The 18,399-nt window shown below is 36.7% G+C and overlaps 1 protein-coding gene across 2 annotated transcripts in view; it reads right to left on the minus strand.

Annotated features, from left to right (window-relative positions):
* Nucleotides 1–18,399, minus strand: part of FNBP1L (formin binding protein 1 like) — a 61,725-nt gene that overhangs the window by 22,104 nt on the left and 21,222 nt on the right. For both annotated transcript variants that reach the window (XM_064515902.1, XM_064515901.1), the window contains exons 2-3: nt 9,551–9,666; nt 163–216 (exon numbers count right to left, since the gene is read on the minus strand). In XM_064515902.1, coding sequence (XP_064371972.1) covers nt 163–216; nt 9,551–9,666 — 170 coding nt within the window. The remainder of the gene's footprint in view (nt 1–162; nt 217–9,550; nt 9,667–18,399) is intronic.

Raw genomic sequence — 18,399 nt, forward strand, 5'->3', positions numbered from 1 at the left:
AAGCAGAATTCTTTACTTCGTGCTTTTGTTGTCTTATCCACTTAAAATTTTCTAAAAACAAACAAGCAAACAAAAAAAATTCCAAAAAAACACAGTTAAAAGTATACTGTAGTACTTTAGTCCTTGTTTCCTATACACAGAACTTGAAATGCACATTTTTACCTGGGCTCCTCATCTTTGGGTGAACGTTTAGGACAGTACTTCTTAACCAGATTTCTATTAGGGAAGAAGAAAAAACGATGCTATTTTAGAGTCTCCTCTGAGAAGACATACACATAGAAAACTGCATTAACAAATAGTTTATTTTTAATGACTTCAAGGAACAAATCTATTCACTCTCTAAACTTACAAGGGTCCCTAAGTTAACAGAAGGCAGAATCCTATGGCATTTCAACAGTTATAAGTCACTTGGAGCTAGAACAATATATTTGTAAATATTTTGAAGTCTCTACTGCACAATGACTAAACATAAAGTAATGAGTCATCTCATTTATTTAAATTCCTTCTCAAGCATGCAAAATAAACTAGCAGTCAAGAAAAATGCAAACGTATGATCACTGTGTGTGACATATACATAGCACCCATGCTGTACTCATAAGCACAAAACTCCATGCCTGGTTTAAGCTTTGAGTATACATTCACATCAATGGTTTTAACCACAATACATCCAAATCTTCAATAAGCAAGCTTCCAGAATACAGGAGACAGTATCTCTTTAAAAGGAAAGTGTTACATGTTGTACTACCACCAGTGTTACAAATATAAGGTTTTGAGAAACTAAGCAAATCACCACCAGAGGAGCCGTGAGCCCATCTCCAGCACTTTACAGCGTATCAGAGCCTAAATTTGTTTCTGAGAACACAAATAGGAATTTATCATGCAATGCAGAAACAACACCTTATGAAACATATAAACAATATGGCCTACTTTACCCTAGAGTACAGATAATACAGGTGTACACTGCTTACAAGAACAACTGCAAAATATTTGCAGCTATATACACACTGCTACAAATACCACTCTATATTACACTGGTAATTAAATGGTGAAGATGCTGTAATGAAAATGAAATAAAGTCACATAGTTTTACACACAGGACAGGAGAAGAGAGAGAGAGAAAATAACTTATAGTAGTTTTTCACATTCAAATCTTCCTGTGAGCCAACCCTTGCTTGCAGAAGTTTTTCTGAGTACACATCTCTTCCTGCACAACATTCTGCCCTTATAACAACTATTATTTTTCTGGCAGTAATAAAGAAGTCCTTTAAAATTCCTGATATCCAAGATGACACATATCAGTCTTTAAAAAAAACAAAAACATAATTTTCCTATCATTTTTAGTATAGTGAAGATCATATCTTCAAACGTATGGGGGGGGGGGACGAGGGGCAGGGGTTATTCTAGCAATTTTCAAAATTGTCAGTTTCTTCTGTGAAGTAGAAAAATTGAAATTAAAGCTTTACTAGTGCTCCGCTCCTTTCCCTGAGTGAATATATAGTTTTATAACAAATAAAGGATCCTTTTCCCTATGAAAGAAAAACAGGTAAGACATAGGATTTTTCTCACATGGCTCACTCCTCAACCTTTGTGCTCCTTGGGATCAAAGAGGTGATGCATCTCAGTCGCAGTATATTTTTTAAAACCATAAGCAGTATTTAAAAAGAGGTCTTCTACTACTCAAATTAATAAACCAGTTATTTAAAGAACAAGCCCTTATGCCCACAAAAATTCCCTGATTTTTCAAACATTAGAACCACTTTATCAAAAACTCACTAATAAGGTTTACACTGTGTGACCAGATTCCCCACTATGGGTAACTATCATTTAAACTACCGAAGTAATATTTTAAGTGTCAATTAACATACTTAGCAGAAGATGAGGCATGTCAATTATTCGCTTTACAAAGCGCAGACAAAAGCAATAAAATGCTGGCAATTAGGATTCTTTCCACACATCTCTAAATAACGATACCTATCATTTAAGAAAAAACAAAAAACAAGTGTGCATAATTGAAACATTCTGTTCAAGAAACAGCATGTTTGTCTCCAGCTTGTCAGAGAATAATTCTCAAAGTGCATTCTCGAGACGTGGATCCTGATTATGCAAAGAATGGGTTTGGGTTTTAATTGGTCTGGAATACACTTCATTCAATCTCCTATATTTTGTGAGGGGACAGTATTTTGTAAAGGAACAGTATTTTACACTTCCACCCAAATAAGAAATTAAGTACGGAACAATGCAAGAGCTTTGCATGCCCAAGAGTTACCAGCTTCAGCAAACCTAACAGAGCTGCTTTAACAGTAATCTTTTGACTGGCCTCAGGACTTAAATCTTCCATCTGTCTGTGCAGCAATAATTGAGACAATCAGCCTTTGATTTCCTAGAGTAATTGTTAATATAGCTCAAAATACCTTCCCTTAAGCAGCACACAACTGGACTAGAAAAAGCAGTCTGCAGCCACAATGCTACAGAGATGAGGGAGGGAGGAGGAAGAGGAAGAGGAGATTACATGAGACAAAATCTTAAATGCATCTTTTTATCACATTCCCACTGGCTGCATGGAATTTTATTTGCTACGAAGAATGACCTATCATCATTATCAACAGGGGTGCTGGTCACGCTTTCATCTGTAACAACCTTGCACAATTTCTCAAATTAATGTATTTGGATGTTAGAGATTATCTCCAAGAGATAAGTAGTGAGACCATGTTCAGTCACGAAGCATACACTGAAACATGAGCAGGGAGTCACTGCGGAAGTAGCAAGGTTAGACTTTTTGTCTAACCTTGTCTCTCTGTATGTTCACAGACTACAACCAGAAAGAACTTCCTCACTGAAATCTAAACAAGAATTGCTCTTCAGTATCACCAGAATCCACTGCCTGTTGTAAAATTTTACCTGATAGAGATTAAGAGCAGGCATCTTGATTCGAAAATGCATAAGCTCAACTCAAAAAAGAATAACCTTCTTAGCCAAGTGATTTCCCCACAATTCGTTTTCCGTTACATTTTTGCATTGCTTCTAGGTGGTTATTAACAAATAGAAAACTCCTAAAATTCACCTGATTATTATTCCAAAGGTGACATGCATAACAAGTGTACAATGCTGTAACTAAGCAACCATGCAAGAGTCTTTTCAAGGGAAGACTTTTGGACTGCTACAAATGAGAAAAGAAGCCACTTAATATAAAATATACAGTTTAGAGTGACAGGGGAGAAGGGTGATGAGTACAGATCATTTACTAGCGTACTGATTTCTGTTCTAGTTTCATTCTTTAATGTGATTGTTCACTATTTCCAGGAAGACACAAAATATTATATAATCCTTCCTCCTAATAAAAGTCGAGCTACATTAATCATGATTCCATTTACATTAATTAGTCATTACTCAATCTTGTCTGCATTTAGGGTCACAGGAACATACAGTTTTGAGGCACTGTGTGATCAGGCTGTAAGGCTCAAAAAACAATACAAGCCACAATCTTCAAAGTTAATAAATATAAAATGACAAACAAATGCAGAATTTATATCAAAGAGAAAGCAAGAATGCATTTGAACAATAAATGAAGCATAAATGCCTTTTTAAAACAGTGAATACCAATACAAAAAAACAAACATAACTGAGAAATTAAATTTAAATCCTTGAAAAAAAATGCAGGTTGACTAGAAGTTAGGATGAGGGTGGATCTGAAGACATGAGGAGTACAGCAGCATTTCAAAGAGGAGTCAGTTCACCATTTTTATCTAAACTTGTTTCTAATTCTCTGGATTCAAATGCGGAACTGGACTAGTCTGCCTAGAACACCGCAACCTCATGGTATGTCTACAGCAGCAATTAGAGTGGTCCAATAGGTTTAGATCTTTATATAATAATGCTACGGACTCAGTGTTCACTCTGTAAGAATTTCAGGAGGTTTTACTTCAGAGTAGCACTAGCTTGGTTCCACGGGATTACCACTCATTAACAAGTGCACTTCCCACAATTCAGTTTCACTGGAAAGAAATCCAGTTTGTTTACTTTCAGACTCCTCCACAAGTGAGCCACAGCCTAAGTGGGAACAAATCAGCAGATTCATTTGTAAAGAGCATTCCTGACTTGGACTAAAACACTTGTGTAAACACATGCTTACCAGAACATCTGGACTGACCCTGCTTCAACTGCAGTTAATTTAACAGAAGTCCTTGCCAATGCCTAGCTGGAGCAGGAGAAAGCATGAGCAACCTGCCCCCCCACCCCACTCCCCAGTCAGATCTGTACAGGTCTCCTTATATTGGAGATTTTATGTATGTATGGATGGATATATATGCAGGTATGTATGTATATGTATGTATGGATATGTGTGTGTGTGTATATATATATATGCTTGAGAATTTAAAGCAGAGTTTAAAAATAAGAATCTAAAATAATTAAGCACTTACTTCACCAAGTTACTCTTGTCACACTGCTAAGTCCTCTTGTACTTTTAGTGAGAGTTTAACTTTCTACTATAATTGAAAGGAGAGAAAACAAAAGCCTGGCAATGGAATCTGAATATTTTGCTCTCTGGTCATCAGTATAAATCCCACTGATGTTAGCAGTGATCAGAAATGACCATGAGCCAGTCAGTTCAATTATCATCCACTTCTTAGCAGATGAACACCTGCACTACCAACAGGGGCACTATTTTTAACATCAGCTAGTGATGTTGGTAGACATGGTGAAGATGACAAAGGTCTCTTAAACAATACCGTGAGTTCACTCAGAGCAGAAGTCCTTCAAGAAGATGGTATAGCAATCTTGGACGGCCACTTTTTATGACCTTCTCCAAGGACAAATGAACGAACTCACAAATATACTGAGCCAAATCAGCACCATGAGGATGCTGCAATTAAATTAAAAATAAACGCAGATTCTTTCTTACACTTCCAATTTTCTTTTTATTCCAAGGAAATAAAAGCACAAAAATGCAAGTGACAGATCTAAGCAACAGTGCCTCTGGGTTTAGAAGAAAACCACAGAATTAATTGCAGACAATCAGAACTGAACTAAACTTAGAGGACAAATTGCTCTATACTTCCTTATAAAAGCACAGATTGATGAAACTTTAATCCTCTCTAGAATCACATACTACATTCTGTTTTATAGCTATCTGTAAGCAGATTTCATACAGGACTAATCACATCCAATTTGTGCTGCTCCTGTAATACTATCAGCTTCTCTTCTCAGTATAAGTCAGTCTCAGGTGAACACTAGTGAGACCGCAACCTGAACTATATTACTAATTTTTAAGAGAACAAGAACCTCAGGAAGTTTCAAAAAGCACCCTGTTTAATCAATTAAAATGACTTATGCAACTATGTACATTTAACATCTGTATAAGAATTTATAGACGTTTGTACACAAATTGGGTTCATGAACTCAAAACTAATTTTTATTCAGTCACCCAGTACAGAATGCAGAAATGAGAGTAATATCAACAATATTGTAGAATTTGCGTGAAAGCAACTGTTCAAGTATTGTTGCATCTATTTATACTGAACTTCTACAGGCTCCACACTGTATTACAAAAGAGTCTGGAAGCAAAATTTTGAAGTCTGTCTTCACAAAGTATAAAATAATGCAATTAGAACTGTAAGGCACTTCAAATTTATACAGAAAGCAATACTTTCAATAGGGTTTTGATGGCTTCATTGACTACATATCAACATACAGACTGGGTGAAAACAGACAATGACAATGAACTGCATTTAGTAACGTTATCAGAAAAGGCCTTTAACTGAAGAGATGAATCTTTAAAAAATTATAATGTGGAATTTGAGTTTACAAAACTGAATATCCTTGGAACAGTGAAGAATTCACATGTTTTGGCTTGCAGAAACATCACTATAAAAAAATCTGCCACATCCACATTTGGATAATAATCAACGGCCTAAATTCTCAGCTCCAATCAAAGGAAAACAGATTTGAGAAACACATATGGTGATAATTTGCGTTCCCAACCTCACATTTGAGCTTACACAGATATTAAATAACTTTTCCAAGTTTCTGCATACAACAACTTAGGTAGGCAGGTCTCAGTTTGATGTGATACATGCATACCTTAACATATTTAGAAAATAATCCAGTTATACATAATAGTGTGCAGAAGAGATCATGATGCACAATTTTAAAAGGCAAACACTCAACTAGTTCAAGAACAATCCTTACCCTTTCCTTTAACTGACAATAAAGAGAAACCGACCAAGTTCAGAAATCTCCCTTCCATAGGGGTTTAGTCTGTAACTACACGTGTAACTTGTACTACTGCCTAACATACCAGAAAGCGGAACTCCTTCTTCAAAATTGTCTTAATGCTTCAGACAGAACAAGAAGGGAGTCAACCTCCAGAATTATTGTGTGTGTCATGAACAGGAAGGAAACAAAACAGAGCTTCACCTCTCCCCTCCTAAGTAACAATGACTGCCTGATCAAAAACAACATCTGAGAATTCAATTACAAAATTTTGCAAGAGCCCAGTAATTTGACACGTACTAGAATCCAATTTCTTCCCAATTATAAGAACAAATTAAATAGTCATATAATGAAACTGAACTCTATTAGTGTACAATGTACACTGCAATACATCTATCCTGATTCAGGTCCCCGTAACGTAGTAACGGCCAATAACCTTCAAATTCTTTGGGATACCGCAGTATGTTATTTGAGACCTAAGCCAAATAAAACTCAAAATTTTCCTTTAAGTATGTTTGAAATGAGAATATAGCTGCATTTGTGAGAACAAAGTATATTGCAGATGAAGACAAGACAAGCTTCTAAATAATTTTTCCTCTCCACAGACATCCTCGGTTTCTTGAACAGTGTCACTTAAGCACTTTTTTCAGTATCAACAACTACCTATCAAAGAATAGCAAGGAATGACTTGTGACCTAAAAATAGCATTGGGACTGGATTCTCGTTAGCATTTCTGGAATTACTCAACAAACATAAACTATCAATTTCAACAACTTCCTACAATAATAATATAGCAAGTGCATTCAAATAGGTCTTTATAAGCTTATGTGCATCACTTGCTTTCCATCTCCCAGAAGGCTCAGAACAGCTGCTGTATCCAGGAAAGTCTCATCACTAAGTTATAACACCATGGAAAAAATATTTTATCAAAATGCAAGGGTATACACATAAAGTGAGTATGAATTTCTGCCAGGACACAGACTCTAATTTGCGAAAATTGTTATAAAAAAATTAACTCAAGTAGTCATCCTTGGGTTTAAGTCTACAAAACTCAGATCTATCAATCTTAACAGCAAGTTGGAGGCCCACACTGAAACCAAGGCAGAAGAAAAATACCACCACATACCTCACTAGCTTTCTCTCTATTAAAATTGTTTTTTCTTGGTCTCCCATCTAAGTACTAATACAGAGCTAGGACTACCAAGAGGTTGCCGCAGACCATATTGTTTATATTTCTACTAAATAACGACATAACAAATTTCAGTGCTAGAGCTCATTATGAAGAGATTCTCAACACAGTATTTTTCAGGTTATATTTGATTACAAAAGGGAAAAATGAAGACAAACAAAAAATAGCTATCAGTGATATCAAAATCCAGCTCACAGGCCATATGCTGCCAGCATTCAAATTCACCAGAACCACAGCCCATCCCAAGATCATCTCTCTCAGAGCCTCTGAGGAGCAAGTTGCAGGATGGCTAACTTCTCTAGATGTGAAAGCTCCACACGACTTCAGTCTCCCCTGGGGCCTTACGACTCTTCACTTTTACACAGTTAACATTAGTGAGCATCCACAAGAGAAATGATGGCTGAAATCAAGGTGCTGCCATAAGACAGTTCACTATTACCAGCTCCCCCCGCCAAGGAATACCTATGAAATAATATCCAAGAGTGGCTACATGAAGTGGTCTACTGGCAGAAACTCAGTCACTCTCTTTTTTGTGTGCTGTCCAGACCCTGGCTGGCAGCAAGCAAGAAGTGCACACATGCACTGTACAACACATGCGCAGCAAGATCAGTGCTTCCCAAAACTGGCATACCTATTGCACATACACAGTAAGTCCAGTCATCTGACAAAAGGTGTACTCTACATAACACTTTTGCTTTTCAAAGGTACTTTGAGAAACTGAATGTTTTACCCAAATGTAAAATGCTGCACAGAAAAGATTTCCCATTTTTAATCAAATCTGAAAGTAATAATGTGGCCTCTCATCTTGCTAGCTGTGGGAAATGAACCTTCAAATATAATTAAGCAAAATGGCACTTATTCATGCTATTTAAGGAAAAGATCTGGATAGATCTGAGCAAATAAAACAAGTTTCCATTTTTAAACTGAAAACTGAAAACAAAGCAACACTGGGATGTGAACTGGTGTGCATGCCTCAAACTTTCCTTTACCTCCTGAAGTTCTTCTATGCCAGCTTTGGAAAAGTGGGAAGTATTTATCTCCTTCCTTTTAAGAAAAAAAATCCTTCAGTAAAGTAGTGTAGTATAATCTTAGCAACTGGATTAAAAGCAGCTGATAAAGAAATCAAGCAGGAAAGGTAAAAGAGCAGCCTAGACAGAGAATATCCATCCCCTCAGCTATAAACCTCACTACTGTGTTTATGAGAAAGGATTCCTCAGCTCTGTATCTAGTTTGCCAACGATGAGAAGGTGGAGGACACCAAAGGAGAGAAGCTGCTATCAGCTGAAGTCTGACACAGGCTCGGTAGCAGCTTCAACCGCGTCCCCAGGGTAACACAAGACAGCAAGGATGATCGTAAATGCCAGTTGCTTAGGACTTGCTTATTTTAAATCATGTTCTCCAAGCACTGTGTGGCTTTTGGTTAAAATCGATCCTATTTCATTCTGAAAAATGTGTTTTTGTGCCAGTTCATTGCTGCTGCTCTCTTATATGATGCTGAGGAGAAACTCCTATTAGATCTAAAACGTATTTCACTTGGCAGCAACAGAAAGTAAACTGGAGATAAGACAAAGGGTGGTTGGGTTACAGAGTCTCACCCAAATGGACAAGACCAGCTATGGAAAGAGTGCACTTTAAAGGACAGGAAGATCTGCTGATTTCTGAAGTTCTACTCAATGATTTTAATCAGATTTTTCAAACACAATATAGCGTAGCTCTTGCCAGTTCAACATGAGAAATTAATTAGTACCAGAGGCTTGAAACTGGGGGAACACACACACACAAAAGTAGATTTGGATAATGTGAGAAGTTTGCTACAGACAAGCTGATAGTCAGCAGAAAAGCATTAGTAGGGCTTTGTTGTTTAGTTTTTAATCTTAAAATTCCACTGAACATATCTTTCTGGTTCAAAGATTTGAAAGAGGGGGAGGGGAGTAGGAAAGGGAAAATAAGCAAGCAAGCATATACCCAAGGATAATTTTCTCTGCTTTGGAATTGTAAAGCAAAACTTGTATGTCATGAAAAGAACTAATTCAGTCTGTAAATGAAAAATGATCTTTAACCATGAAATTACATACTTGTCCATAATATGATGCAGTGATTTTAAATAACTGTTACAATTCTTTTAAACGGAAAACAAACAAACAAACTTACCTCAGTTGTTTTGCATAGTTTTGCTCGATCTCTATCCTTTCTTTTACAAATTTTGCATATTTCTCCAAGAAGTCAATGCCCCACTGCGTATGCTTGTCTAGGTTATCAAACTGATCCTTTAAAATAAAATGAAACAAAAATACCCAGAATTAACTAAGAGTAAAACCATCACCAGAAACAACATATCGTTTACTTATGAGCTGTGCTTTGAGGGAATGCTTGCTACTTGGATACAAGTTAAGTCAGTCTTACGTATGTATACCAGTTACATACCAGAACAGTAAATTGTATGTGCAGGCACAGATCTAGGTCTTTCTCTAAAAACAGCTTTCAGCATTTGCATTTTAAGTTGTGTGTAGCCCTTGTCTGATCACTTTCACAATGAAAATATTATGCCTTTTTTCCCCTAAAAATCCTTCCATTCACAAACAGATGTTTTCCAAGATAACAAAGATATAATCAGAGATTAGTACTAGATAACTAAGAGACTGTAACACGAAAGATGCATTTGGCAGTTTTAAAACACAAAACCTAACTTCAATGGAGGCAAACTTCAACTCTTAAGACTATCCACTGAAAGAAAAATACTGTAAATTATAACTGCATGACTAAGTTGGGTGTAGTCTGCATTTTAAAAGCCTTTATTAAAATAAATCTATGTATACAATCAGTTCATGATCAGGTCTAGAAAGAGATTCCAAAGAGAGCAAACCTATCTTCAGTCATTAAGGACATCATGACAAAACAAAGACACAAAACAAATCAAAGGTAAATCAAAAATAAAACAGCCTTCAAAAAAAAAAAGTAGTAGAATTTTTAATAAGTTAAAACATCTTCTAAACTGAATCTTCACTGTATTCTGTACTGATCAACAAGTGGAGGATACTCTAACCAGGAAGAGTTGAAAATTCCAAAAGTGAGTGGTAATATGGGGGTTAGGGAATTAGGCAGGAATGAGTAACAGTACAATAAATGAGCACAATACAATCTAGCAAAATTTTTAGTCTAGCAAGTAAGTGTTTGCATTTTTATGCTAAAAAATCTGCCACAGTGAAAAAATCCTGGATTTTCAGCTTAAAACAGCATTTACCGTAAATTTTCCTTAAAAGTAATCCAAAAATACAAGCAAGTGCAACATCAAATACAAAGTTTATGTCCTGTGTAAGCTGAGTCCAAATACAAGTCACAGTAAATACAAGCTAAAAAATTAAAAATTCACAGTCAATGAAGGAAAAAAACCCTACAGAGCCAGTTTAAAGTCAAAGTTTATTTAATTTACATAAAAAATAGTTTGGGGTGAGGGGTGTTTTGGGAAGCTGTCTTGCAGACTCAATAACATACCTGAACCTAATATATTATGTCAACCTTTAGTATTAACAGCTCAAGTTTTCCCATGTCAACATGAAATAGGATGACCTGAAGATAAATCAAAGAACACCATAATGCTGCAGGGCTCAAGACTCAAGAAAAATGTATTCAGTAAAACAGAACGCAGGGAAGACGATAAAAATATATACTACCAACGAGAATAAAAATAAATAAATAAAAGCCACGAATTAAAAAAAAACATATATAAAGAATAAATCAGAATTAAGGTTTCTCTCAGATCTTGTCTGGCCTGCCATTCTTAGTATTCTGTATGATGGACTAACCCTGGCTGTTAGCGCCTTGAATCCAGCAGCAGCCAAGTACCACCAACCAAAAGCACCTGTCCTGTCCCACCACTAGCCACTTGCTCTTGCCTCTGCATCACTCTCTTTACCAAAAAAAGAACTGCTTTCCTCGATCTGTTTCACCACAGAACCATAGAAACAGGGGAGAGACAGGAGAGGACCCGGTGACAAGGTTTTAGTGTGTTTGGGAAACTGTATGGCACACTGTTCTGACACACCCAATTTATACAAACTGGAGATTTCCACTCCAAATTCCTTTTGTCAGATGAAGTTAGATTCCTGTCATTGTTTTTAAAAGAGTTGCGTAGGTGTTGTTTGTCTGTGGGAAGAGGGAGGTTATCATCTTGCTTTTAGCATTGAACCACTGCTGCGTATATGCATAAAAATACAGTATTCTCAACAAGCCTTGCTTTTTTTTATTCTGCTCTTGGTTTTGTAATTTCTTTGACAGCATTAGCCTGATATCCAAAAGAAGTTTCAAAAAGGTGCTTTTGGCATAGAGCCAACAGCCAATGCCACTAAAAAAGAAAGACTTCCTTCAGTGAACAAAGCCTCTGCTGTCCTACTTAGGCTCCTTAGTCAACAGTGCTCCGATTCGCTGCTAAGGTTTCACTAACACTACGGAACACCAAATTACTGATGTTTCAGAATGTGTAACCAGAGAGGATGGCTTTCCAAATATTCTTCTTTTTCAAACAAACAAACAAAAAGGAGTCTACTGGTCAAAATTAATTCTCTGCTACCAACATTAAGCTAGAACGGAAAAAAGTGGGTACAACTGACATGCTACTCTCCCCTTGCCCTTTACCAGAAGTATTTCATCACTGACCAGCTCCTAAAAGCTTTCCTTTTCTCAATTCCTCTTCCTTCATCTGATTCTAGAAACTGTATGCTTCGAGCAAAGACAACTTTGTAGGATTATCCCATAGCCCCTCAAGGAAAGAAAAAAATTGTTCCCTCCCTATATGAAGAACACACACTGAATACAGACAGAATTACCTGAACAGAGTAAAACAAAAAGCTCCTGCAAGATAGAGCTCAAAAATCAAACCAAACCCATCTAGTTCTCCTCACCACTCAGTGGCTCTCTACATTAGATCCCCATTTTACAGCTGGTGATGTAAAGAAAGAGTTGAAAGCTATGTGCCTGAGCACTCGCATCATGTGATCTATGAAAAGACCAGAAAAAAGCTGGCCTTCTGGAGCTCAGCACAGTTTCTCCGCCATTACTGATGTCTATGGAATTCCTCATGTGCATTAATGATCTGCTAGATTAGGACTGGAAATCCTAATTTAGTGAGCCACTAGTCCATTCTTACTGGAATTAAAAAAAGGGGGGGGCGCAGAGGGGGAGAGTAGTACTAGTATTTCTCACTCTTCTGAAGATGCAGGCAGTTTCACAAAGTCAGTTTATTCACTTCGCTGACCTTCCTGGTCAGCAATTATATCTATCTATCTATCTTAGAATGATGCATACAATATGAAACATACAAAAATAATACTTCCAGGAAGTACCAAAGCATCTTCTGAAGGCTGGCTTATGAATGACCAAAGCTGGCTGCTCCCCTGCCCCTTTTTTTAATATATCAAGCCTCTATCAACTTATCTGCAAGCTTTACTTAAAAAGCTCCATGGGCTACACATCCCACCACACTGTTTTCCATCTGTTTTTTTCCAAGAGTTGATTTCACTTCCCCTCCTTACTTCAGTTGCATTAATTTATCTTCCATTTCTAATCTACTACATTACTTTTTTTTCAGACTGTTGAGCTACCTTTAAACAGAAATTTTTCTTCAAAAAGATACTCAAGCCACCTCTTAAAGTAGTCTTGAAGTTATATCTTGATTAACCAAACAGACCTAACTTCTCCCTCAAAATTCTCCCCATAAAACCATATTTTCTGGACTTTTTCTAAATTTTTTCCATTCCTCACACAACGATTTCTCTGATTTTGGGCTTAATATACTAAAACCGGTCTCTAACATGACACCTATAGCCAAAACCAGCCTTTTCATGTTCCAGTTTAGTAACTCCTCACTAATACAGACATTTCTTTACTACAGGAAGTCTTACTCAATTATTATTCACAATGACTCCTTTTTTTCCCCTAACTAGAATACTGCTTCTACCCTTGAAAGAATGACTTGTATTCTTTATTCCTGGATGTAGGGCCTTGCACCCATTGCCAAAACATGCCCTGTTTGACTGAATCAATCTTACAGAGGCTGACCCACCTACTGCTGTTATTATTTACTTGTACAGTAAATATTATTGCCTACAAAAGCTACCAGTAACTTAATTATACCCTTGATTAGAAAAAAAGCATTAAATCACATCCACATCCCCGCTTTATTTTACACTGAAAATTTCTATAAAAAATTCTATAAAAAAAATTTTATATATAAGCATCCTATCTCAACCCTTTATTTTATCAGTTAAACCTGCAACATTTAAAATAGATTATCTAACAAAATATTTTATTCAAAATCATGACAACTGGCACTAATTATGCTACTATCATTCTATTCCCTTTTGACTGAACTGTACATCAATATTTCCACAATTTTATCTGAACAATTAGTCTGCAGCTACCCAAGTGATCTTATTTGCCATTTGAAGTACTGGCACGAAATTCGTTTTTTCCCCAGTTCTTTGTTCTCCAGGCTGTCTAGCTCCCCAGTCTAAACTTCCAGTTCAGTGAGTGGAAGATTAAAAGCTGAACTCCATGTCTTGCTCTCCAAATTCCTAACACTACACAGTTCAGCATAAGGAAAAATTCACTACCATGCTCCAACAGCACCCATGGAAGAGAGTGTTTCAGAGCATGAAGCAACTTCAATCAGGTGTTTGTCAGGGGAAAAAAAAAAATTTTGGCACACAAAAAAAGCCCAGTGCATTTGCTGATAGAAATGCTGTATTTTACATCATCTTCAGCAAAGCAACAAATTATTTAGCCACGCAAACACAAGTCTACAGAAATCCAACTGAGAAAACAGGACTGATTATGTAACTCAATATTGATTATGATAGGTCTTGTTTACTCAATCCAAGCCTGTGAGGGTTTCTCAAACGAAACTGAATTATGCATAAATTTAAATTGTAGGTTAATTAATATCCCTCCTCCCTTCATCTGCAGTAGTACAGAAGACACGAAGTCCCAACTATACTCAAGTAGTTAAATAAAAATTCTAAGTTACAAGATATTACAAAGCCACTACTGCACATATTAGCTTACGATTTTATTAAACTTCTCCTGAAATATGTGAAGGGTTTGTATGAAACATTATGCAGCCATTTTTTCTTTATTATGGGCAAAGCCACTTAAGGTCAAACAATTCAACACATTTTATGTAAAATGAGATGACTCAAGGTCAATTTTTTATAATTTGCAGTGTTTGTGCAAAGAACGGGCTATTGTGCTACTTTAACAGGCAGATTTTAAAATGGAAACCATCACTGGACATAAATACATTTATGACAAGTTACCAATATAGTAGAGAGTACCTTTCCCTACTTGTCCTCAGGACAAAATAGATAGGATTGTAATTTCATTACAATATTTTACACTAATCTACTTTTAACAACACATTTCAGTTTTTCTGATCTTTGAAACTTCTTCCATGCCTAAGTGTTTTTTTCTTCTCCTTAATTTCTATCTATATGCATTCCTGCTTCCTTTTTTATCCCCACATAATAGTTCTTCTATTCAACTGTCTGAACTGATTATCACTTTTCTCTCTTCCTGCCTGCTTGTTTTTATAATTACTAATTTGGTCTTCTGGTCTTTCTTTTTTCTCGTGACTGCAGTCTGCTACTCCTTAAGAGGCAGACAAGAGCTGCCTCCAGCTAAACAGTAGTTTATTTTTTAAAACATCCTGTTAATTTTAAATGTAAAAGCTAACAAAGAGCTGTTTCTGTACAGAGAACAAACCAGAGAGAGTGTCTGGCTTTTCTGCTTTCTAAGAGTTCTGGATTGTAGCTTCCAAACAGATTAACCTGCAAGTTATACCTCATTCCTCTCTGAAAACTACGTATTAATGTTAAAAGAATAGAAGATATGTGGCTGTGAACAAATTTAGAGATGAAACATTTTTATAGACAAGATTAACATCAATGAGAAGAAACAGAACAGCAGTATCGAATGCCATAGCTACACCAGATAAAAGAGACACTCAGAGATGTAAGGTGAACAGAAAGTTACATGTGCATATGCATGAACTTTTTATTTTAATACAGAATTAAAACATGAAGTACTGTTTAGCTTAATATAGACTATACAGGAGTGAAGAAAATAAAAAAGTCTTTTGGATACAAAAGAGGAAAGATAATTCCTAAAAAGAACTTAAAAAAGAAACTGTCAGACAGCTGACTTCGAGGACACAGAGCTGTTTTGCCTGCAAAACCTAGGAAATTGTATTAATAGTAATCCTTATGTTGCAGCTTCAAAATACTTAAGTGAGAAACTCTGTTATAAATGCAGACTTGAAGTGCTGAATATGAAAAGGAAAACAATGGCCATGAAAAATTTACTTTTAGCTGGATGAAAGACTACTTTCTTCTAAGGCATAAGAAAAGGAAATAGTTCACATTGTGAACAAAGCACACAAAATCCACCTGCCCATTAAACTTCTGGATATATTCTAAGAAAGCAATACCAATGTTAACTTGATTTTTAAAAGCCAATTTCTACATTTTATGATTATGAAAATGTCTGCATGGTAATGTGCTCAAATAACTTAAAAGCAGTAATAAACTGCTGGAAACCAAGCTACCCCATAACATGAGGTATACAACAAGGCAAGATTCTAAAGAGATGCTAAAAATTGGAAGCCACAGTTTAGGAAGAGAAGTACCATGTCTGTACTTTCCCTTTTAAAGATGGCCTGAGAGCAGCAAAAAAGGAACTGTGCTGGAAACTTTTTATGGAAAATTGGGTCTAGCAGGAAGGGCTATCTTGTTTGGCAGCCAGCAACTGAACAGGTGTGACAGACACATTTACTCCAGGAGGGGAGAAGAATATACCATGGAGAGAACAGGAGTAGAAAAATTCACATTGTGGTTGCTTTTGGAATGAGCAGCCTGAACTAAACAGAACTCCAGCACTGTATTTGGAGATCAACAGAGCAGCCAAAAAACAAGCAGGGAAATAAACACAGTATCACATCTCCTGCATGTCTAAGCTACAAAAGGCTGTTTACATTTGGAAAGTAGGAATACTAACACCTATTTCACAGTAGATAAGCTAGGATGACCCAAAGAGTCACTGAAGCACCTCCCTGGAGGGTCGAACCAACAGAGGTCAGGGAGTGAGATATCATGTTCAAAAGCAGATAGCTGTTGAATTAGCTCAGACATCTTGTAATATCCCACCTTGAGGACACCATTTGACATTAGAGACTACAGCTGTGCGCAGTTCATCAATGCCACTGACTTTATCAGTTGCACTAAATATCACTGTATTCCAGTAGCATTAATTTTCTACCAGCATAGCAAATCAATTGAACCAGTTCACAGCAGAGACAGCTGAACACCAGTGTCAGTCAAGAGAGGACAGGAACATGCTGTGCAACAGAGGGGCCGCTACATTTCCTGGTTGTCCAGTTTATAAATCAGTTCTAAAACTCTTCAGTTAATGGGCAGGGCCAATATGAACTAAAATTATGTATTTATCTCAAAATACCGGGCTGTAAACCTAGGTTAAGGCAACTCAATTCTGTCACTTCCCAAGCTCAAGCTGTGGGCCTGTGTCCCATTTGTCTCCGGCGTCCCCTGCTCTCCTGGCCGTGGCAGCTCACTCCTGCCTTGCTCTACAGCGAGACCGCTCAGGTTCTTACAGCACAACCTCCTTCACTAACACAGCGCCTAGGAGCCAGAAAAGAGCAAGAAAATAGCACTTCTCTTCACTGCTACCCATCACGGCTTCTTCACGTCTTGCTTCATGTTTTGTTAACCAACAACTAAAGTGGGTATACATCAGCTTGAATGTAACATCTTTATCAGCTTGAATGTAACATCTTTACCTACAAGTTAGAAAGGAGGTAAAATACTCTATCCTAAGCAAACAGAATGGACTTCCCTACCACCACCACTTGAGAAATATATAAACACACATATAAATATATAAAAGCAGGTATCACTAATCGTATATCCCTGCTTGTCATACCACATTAGCACAAAACTTGTACAGAAAATGATTATGCAATATTTAAAAGCATACATTAAATATATACTAGGAAATCCTGCTTTGAAAACTGGACCAGAATCCACCCATTTAGCTTCCAAATAGCCTCTCATATCCTTAATCTTTTAATCTGGAGAAAATCTCATGTGGATCAATAAGTACCGAATGGAAACATATGCCTGCAAAACAAATTCAGAACTTCATGACTTTGTTATTACCACAACAAACATTCCCCATGATGAGGTCATCAAAACCCCAGACTCTTGCACGCACACTTCACAAAATATCACATATTTTATTCAATGCATCAAGCAGTCTCATATAAAACTGCAGAGGTAAAACTTACAAGCCACTACCCACCGTAACACAACTTATAAAGGACAAAAAACACCTATTCAAAAATAACAAAATAATTCATGGGAAAAAAACCCTCCATCTCTGGCGTTTCAGTTCTATTCTTTAAAGGGAGATCTACAAAAGCTCCTTCAAAAGGTAAACTAAAAATGAATCCCATTAAGACATTGGTTTTATTGCTCCTCTGTCAAGAGGTAACTAATCACACTAGGTTTCCTGTGCAATCAGTCATCCCTCTTTTTTCCCCAGAACGTTGTATTTGAGCATTTCTTTCCTTGCTGTTGCCACCTTTTCTTCTTCACAGGTACCAGCTGCTTTTTATTCCAAGTGGTTCCATTAATAATGCAGGTTAAAACTGGAGCAACTGTTTCCAACTTCTGTTTAGTTTTGAAGAACATCACCTTCTATTTCAGACTTGAAAAAAGGGTTGTGTGCTCAAAAGTCTATTTTGCCAAAAATTAGCTGATCTAACAAAATACTTTGTATCTCACCCCGAAGCTTGCCTCACTGATACATGTTCAGGTTATAACATCCACAGCACTACCACTAGAAATTCAGAGGCACAGCTTGACCTCTATTCCAGCCCTTATTGTTGAACACTGAAGACTTCCATTCTACTTTATGTCTTTACTACTAAAGTA

The sequence above is a fragment of the Dromaius novaehollandiae genome, chromosome 8 (genome assembly GCF_036370855.1).
Source record: "Dromaius novaehollandiae isolate bDroNov1 chromosome 8, bDroNov1.hap1, whole genome shotgun sequence".
NCBI classification, from domain to species: domain Eukaryota; kingdom Metazoa; phylum Chordata; class Aves; order Casuariiformes; family Dromaiidae; genus Dromaius; species Dromaius novaehollandiae.